General features: G+C 62.8%; 1 protein-coding gene across 2 annotated transcripts; it reads left to right on the top strand.

The window, feature by feature from the left end:
* Positions 1 to 4,155: 4,155 nt before the first annotated feature.
* NME4 (NME/NM23 nucleoside diphosphate kinase 4) lies at positions 4,156 to 6,616 on the top strand. 2 transcript variants are annotated; one of them, XM_064520502.1, is made up of 5 exons: positions 4,156 to 4,300; positions 5,645 to 5,775; positions 5,957 to 6,058; positions 6,250 to 6,362; positions 6,439 to 6,616. In XM_064520502.1, the coding sequence occupies exons 1-5, from the start codon at positions 4,207 to 4,209 to the stop codon at positions 6,557 to 6,559; spliced, it is 561 nt and encodes a 186-aa protein (XP_064376572.1). In that variant the 5' UTR covers positions 4,156 to 4,206; the 3' UTR covers positions 6,560 to 6,616. The 2 variants fall into 2 exon arrangements, with proteins under 2 accessions (XP_064376572.1, XP_064376574.1); XM_064520504.1 differs by lacking the exon at positions 6,250 to 6,362.
* The last annotated feature ends 177 nt before the right edge of the window (positions 6,617 to 6,793 follow it).

Here is a 6,793-nt window from a genome sequence, read left to right as displayed (position 1 = left end):
TTGGAAGACACGCATGAACCAAAGAATCCAGCCTACCAAGGACATGCTTCACCAGGTATGGTCCATTCAACTGAGCTGTGTGAACTGTTGTCTGCAGAGATCTGTCAGCTATGTGATGATCAGCTTGGAGGGGGGTGGTGATCTGTCACAGAGGGACCTCCTGACCACCGCCGGACTGCAGATCTGTGACCTAGTTGGAGAGGATTGAAGACACTGAGCTCCGTGCAAGCTAGAACTTGCAGGAGGAGCACATGGTTCAGGACAGCCTGCTCTAGCAGAAGTATTGCGTGGATGCAGACAGTGCCCTGATCAGTAGTAACCTGTGCTGCAGCGCAACACACGGAGACAGTCGCACTGTCGAGTACTGCAGCAAGGGATGGTGGTGGCCACCTGCCACCTTCTCAGCCAAGCACTCTGTGAGTGTGGCTTCCTTCAGACATGTGCTAATGGGAAACTGGTTAAGACCTACTGAGTCCTGACCTTGATAAAACAGCGTGACCCATGCCAGCCCTTCCCTGCCGCGAGTACTGTAGCTGGCGCTGCCTGGTCCCTACTGCTTGTGCTGCCAGCTGCCTGTGGAGGATGTTGATGTGTGCCGGAGGCTCATGTGAGTGCTGAGACCTAGTGATGTTAAAGTCTAAAGGCCACAGACAGTCTTGCTGGAATACTAGAGAGCTCTTGTGCATCCTTTAACTGTTTGGGAAAGTCCTCTTGCGAAGAAACCACTAAGCACTAGTGTACACACTAGAAGGGGTGCACATTGACTCTGACTGGCCTGCTGGAGCTATACAAGTTAGCAGGTCTCTCGTTGGTCTGTTACAGCATTCCCGGGGTGCAGAAGTCTCTTTCAAGAGCAAAAATGGTCTATATCCCAATGCAACAGGAGCTAGTCTTGTCCTGGCTCTGGGACATCAGCTACCCCAGGGTGTTTCTGCAGTCCAAGCAGGTCACTTGACAGTAGTGCAGGCTCTGGGATTGGGGAAGGAAAGGACTCTACCCCAAAGGACAGCTGTGGCTTGAGACAGATGCTTCATTTGTTACTGGCACAGCTCTGCTCTGAGCACGGCTCTCCAGGCTGGTGGTGATTCTGTTTCTTACAAAATCTTTGGTCGATCTGGTCGGTTTGCTAATATAAGGTGAAAGTGCATGTTTTTCCCCCTCTCTGACTTGCTGATCAAGGGCAGTGGGTTGGAAGCCATCCAAGCCTGGACCTCGCAACCTGCAAGCCCTTACGCCAAAACCGCAAAGTGCTGTTTGACCCTTGCTGTGTAGAGAAAGTCATTTCTCCTTTGCCAATCACTGACAGCGTGTACAACTTCCAAACAAGTCCCTATGCATAAACAAAAATGCTTCTGGACCTTCCTTGCCCTGGAAGAATCTGCCTTTAGTGATGAGCTCTGTCGAGGTTCCTAATTTCAGGTCAGTAGAGGAGGCAATAAGAGATCAACCTAGCTCTGTTACTGCTAGCACTGGCTCAAGCTGCTGTAGTCTCTCCACGTCCCAAGAGGCAGGGGAGGTACAGCACTGTATCCCAGGTCAGCTCAGAGCTTGATAGGCACCAATCCGGGGCTGATTAGAGCTCTTTGCTGTCCCCCTCTGTCCCTCCTGCCATGCCAAGGCCTGTAAGTGGTGGGAGAAAGTTATGCTCAAGCAAATGAGCTGGAAGAAGCCAAAGAACTGAGATTAAACATGATCCCTGGAGCTTGCTCATAATAAGGCCTTTTCTAATGGAATAAAAACTGCAACTTCTCTCTTAGCTTCCTCCTTCCAACTAAACCTACAGTGATGCTTTGCAGAAAGGCATCATCTCCCTTGTGCGGGAGCAGGGAGAGGCGTATTCACTAACACAGGGGATGGAGGGGAGAAGTCAGCATTTTTTCCTGACCAGGAATTTCCCCAGGTCTTAAGGGCCATGACCCAGGGCTGCTGCCAGCTGCTGATCCAGGGTCTGAAGGGACAAATCCATCATGTCCTGTCCTTAATGGCTTCTTTTACGAGAAAACTGCTCTCCTGGCACGTGGCTGTTGTGGAACTGGAGTCTTGCTGCGGCGTGGCATGGTGGCACTGGGGGTGGATTTGCTGAATGGGGGGCACTTTCTAGGGATGGACACTGGGACAGCGGGGCAGTATGGGAGGCGGCTGCCCCTGCTGCGAGCGCCAGCGCAGCCCCGAGCACTCGAAACCTGGCTGTGTCGGGCAGAGGGGCCAGCGCCTGCGGGTAAAGTCCATGTCCCATGGGGGCTCAGGGCCAGCCACAGCGCAGCTGCCCTTGGCGTGAGCAATGCAGTTCACTCTGGGCAAATACTGAAGGGCACCTGATAAGAGGCTGATCTATGTTTCCAACTACCTTAGTCTTCCTTAAAGTGATCCCTTCCTCCGTAGCATCGCCACTTCAGTCCCGACCGCAAGAGCAGCATGGGCACGCGGCCTTATCAGGCAGGGTATGTCGGCAGAGCTGACCGCTGCCTCGGTGCCGTGGTGGGGCAGCGTGGTGCCGAGGAAGGAGCTCGCGGAGCAGGCGGCCCCCCTGCTCGGGAGCACTGGGCTGCGCGTGGGAGCCGCGCGGCTCCAGCCAGGTGTTGTGATCCTGGGCCTCGGTGTAGACGCTGGGTTTCCGATGCACCCGCTGTTTGGAGAGTCTCTCGTGCGTCCCAGGGTCTATATAGGCATGAGAACAGCGGTTGCTTTGAGCTGCCACGTGTCAGGCACCTTCCTGGCCTCGTGGTTCAAATTATCGCAGGCCTGAAAAACAGACTCAAAGCGACGATGGTTTTCCATGAACTTGCAGATATTTTAATAGCAATGTTTGCATCAAACAGCTACCCAAGAAGCATCTCGGGAGTTCTGTACGTAGGGAAGTTCAATAAGGAGCGAGTTCCCAGAAGCTGGCCTGGAAAGAGACTGCCTTTAAAAACTAAAGCGCTGCAAGTGGAAAATCTGCTGCGAGTGTAAGCAGTGTCGCGTGTCACACCTGGGTACAGGGGTGCTGTCAACTTCGGGACAGGAACAGCAGGAGCTGTTTCTGCTTTGGCGCTGGTTTAGGGAAAAGTGAAATCTGGACTGGAGCAATACCCACCCCACCACGGGGCCTCGCCATGTGCGCGGGGCCCCGTCTCCCTGCTTCCCGTTTCTCTAGCGATGCTTTGGCAGCGGAGGGGCTCCTGGCTGGGCTTCTGCTCCTGTCCCTGCCGGCGGTGGGCAGCTGTCCGGGACGCAGCGGGGAGCGGGGCAGGGGAGCCCTGGCGCAGCGGGGCCGGCGTAGCGGCTGCGGGTGGGCCAGGGGCAAAACATGAAATACATCCGTTTCCCGATCCCCTGGGAGGGGACTCGGTCCTGGTGCTCTGGGTACCTGGGCCTTGCCTAGAGCCCACTGCATCACGGGTGCAGCCACCCACTGTGCCTGGGCACTGTGCACCCAGTGCTCCTGGAGGGACCAGTGCTGGGACTGGGGCCCTGCCGTGCCACGGTGGGTGCAGGGCTCTGCCTCTCTGAGCGGACAGTGTCACCTGTGCCAGAGCCTGCCTGGTGACAGCACCGTGCCTGTGTCTGGGGCAGCTCATGGTGGGAAGATCTGGGGACAGGCAGACAGAAAGGCATGGGATGTCCCCTGCCAGGGGATGCTTCATGTTGGGATGCCTGGGCTTGGGGGTGCCTGGGCTGGGGAGATGCTCCGTGCTGGGGTGCTCTGTGCCAGGGGGATGCCCAGGCTGGGGATGCTCCATGCTGGCATGCTCCATGCTGGTGTGATGCTCCATACTAGGACGCTCCATCCTGGCGATGCTCTGTACTGGGAATGCTCTGTGCTGGGACACTCCATGGCAGGATGCTCCGTACTGGGGATGCTCTGTGCTGGGATGCTCTGGGCTAGGGGTTATGCCTGGACTGGGGGTGCTCTGTGTTGAGATGCTCCGTATTGGGGATGCTCCATGCCAGGGGATGCTCCATGCCAGGATGCTTCGTGCTGGGATGCTCTGGTCTAGAGAAATACCGGGCTGGGGATGCTCCGTACCAAGATGCCCCATGTCGGGATGCTCCGGGCCGGGATGCTCGGTGCAGGCAGCGAGCCGCGGTGGCCGCCCCGGCGCTGGCGGCTGCTTTAAGGGGAGGGACGGAAACTTGACCCGGCCCCGGGCCCGGCGGGACCATAAAGCCGCCGGCGGGGAGGCAGAGCCCCGCTGCGGCCAGGTCCGACCCGCCGGCCCCGCCATGGGCTCCCTGGGGCGCTGCCTGGCCCGGAGCCTGCTGCGGGGGCAGCCGGGCCCGCGCCGCCCCCCCGGGCCGCCCCGCCGCCACGGCTCCGGTGAGACCCGGCCCCGGCCCCAGCGCTGCCCGCTGTCCCCGTCCTCTCCCCGAGCGCTGCCCGCTGTCCCCATCCTCTCCGAGCGGTCCCTGCTCCCCTCCATCCCACCCTCAGCGGTCCCTGCTCTCCTCCATGCCACCCTCAGCGGCGCCGCTGTCCCTGTCCCCCTTGAGTGGTCCTCTCCTCCCTCCTCCCGCCCAGCAGTGCTCCTTGTCCCCTGTCCTGCCCTGCGTGGCACCGACTGTCCCGGCCCCCTGAGCCCCCCAGCAGCCCTCCACAGCCCTGGGCCGGGGGCGCCGGGCGGGCAGGGCGTGTGGCTCACGGGCGCTTCGTGGGGGACGGTGTCCGGGGTCCCCTGTGCTCCGGGTCAGGGCCGGTGGCTCCCCTCGCACCTCCCTGCAGGTCCGAGGGGCTCCGTGTGCCCACGGGGCCGCATCCCGGGAAGCGCTGCAGCCGAGGGGTGGGAACGGCACCAGTGACCGGGACTAACAGTAAACCGCTCTTGCTTAAAATAATCTCTCTTTCTCTCTCGCTCTGTCCCCTCTGAGGGACGGGGCAGTCCCCGCGCGCTGCGCCCCTGGGGAGCTTCAGCCTCCCTCACCCGGCTGCTGCCCGGCTCCCGTCCCCCCACCCGCTCTGCTCTCCTGCGCCTTGCGGCCGGGTGCCTGGGGAGGCTGAGGCCTGCAGCGGGGGTCACGGCGCTGCTGGACCGACAGGGCCAGGCATGATGGAGACGCCGACCCCTGCCACCCCCCACCCCGGAGAGCAGCTCCGGCCGCAGGGCTCAGGGCTGCCTGGGGCTGGGGGAGCTGCTGGCCTGCAGCTCACGGGTTTGGTTTTCCACCAACGAAACGCTGAGGTTTGGGAGCCGCTTGGTGCCGCGGTTGGGCCCCGGACTTGGGCTCTCTTTGGGCAAGCAGCAGCTGTTCATGGAGCCCAGCATCTCCCCTGGCCCCGGGTGGGGGACGGCAATGGGGCTGGCGGTGGGCCCTGCTGCCGGGATGGCACAGCTGGGTACGTGGCTTGCGGAAACCGGAGCATTCCTGTCCCACTTTGGGTTCAAAGGGGCTGTTTTCCTGCTGCGGACACGTCCTTCCAGCATTCCCAAGCGCTCGCCGCTCCCTGTGTTGTCCGCTTGCAGCGCGTCCCTTGGGCCCAGCTGGATTTGTGGCGCTGAGCCCCCCCGCTAGCACAGCCCAGGGCCGCGTGCCCCTTTGATGCTCGCGGGCTGGCCGACCCTGGCGTCCCCGGGGAGCTTGGGACGTCCGCCGGGCCCCGCGTGTGTCCCTCCCCACGGCAGCTGCGGCAGCACGGCAAGAGCCGAACCGTCCCTCCCTGCCGCAGGCACCCCCGAGCTGCAGGAGAAGACGCTGGTGCTGGTGAAGCCTGATGCCGTGCAGCGGCGGCTGGTTGGGGACGTCATCAAGCGCTTCGAGAGGCGCGGGTTCAAGCTGGTGGGCATGAAGCTGCTCCAGGTACCTCCTCCCCAAGGAGCCGCTGGGGCCCTGCCGTATCCGCCATGCCCCGCAGACACCCGGCGGCTCCTCCGGCTCTGTGCCTGGATCGGGGCGGCCTTCCGCCCCAAGCCTGGGCGAGGAGGCGGCCGCTGGCGGGGTGCGGGCGCCCGACCGACCCTCACCCGTCCCTCGCCCCCAGGCCAACCACGGCATCCTGGACAAGCACTACCACCAGCTGCGCCAGAAGCCCTTCTACCCCGCGCTGCTCTCCTACATGACGTCGGGCCCGCTGGTGGCCATGGTGAGCCCGGGGGGGCCGCTGCGTGGCTGGGGCCGGGTCGGGCTGGGTGGGAGCTGCCGGCCCCATGCTGGGGTGAAGCAGCTGCCACGCGTTCCTCCCACCGCCGGCACCGACACTGCCGGGCGCCCGCATGCCCCGCTTCGGCGCCGCTCGGTGCCGGCGGGATGGTCTCGGCCTCACGCGGCCCGCAGGTCTGGGAGGGCTACAACGTGGTGAGGTCCACCCGCGCCATGGTGGGGGACACCGACTCGGCCGAAGCCAAGCCGGGGACGATCCGGGGCGACTTTGGCATGCACGTGAGCAGGTAGGGGCGAAGCGGGGCAGTGGGGGACGATGGCGGGGCCGCCCGCCCCACGCCCACCACCGCTGCCGCCGCACAGGAACGTGGTTCACGCCAGCGACTCGGTGGAGACGGCCCACAAGGAGATCGACTTCTGGTTTCACAGCAGCGAGCTGGTGGCCTGGGAGTGCAGCGACCAGGACTACACCTACGGGCCCTAGCCCGGCCGCCCCGCTGCCCTGCCGTGCCATGCCCCCATTAAAGCGGCCTCCTCCGGGCCTGACGCCCGTCTCCGTCCCCGGCAGGGGCCATGGGGAGGGGGGGCAGCCAAAAGGGGCTGCTGGGGCCCGCGGGAGCTTCCTCGGGGGCTCTGTGATGTCTCTAGGGGGCACTGGGATGCTACTGGGATGCCACTAGGGACACTGCGAAGACTTTGAGGATGCTGGGATGATGCT

The sequence above is a fragment of the Dromaius novaehollandiae genome, chromosome 14 (genome assembly GCF_036370855.1).
Source record: "Dromaius novaehollandiae isolate bDroNov1 chromosome 14, bDroNov1.hap1, whole genome shotgun sequence".
In the NCBI taxonomy this organism is placed as follows: domain Eukaryota; kingdom Metazoa; phylum Chordata; class Aves; order Casuariiformes; family Dromaiidae; genus Dromaius; species Dromaius novaehollandiae.
This window is presented reverse-complemented; position numbering and strand designations above follow the sequence as displayed.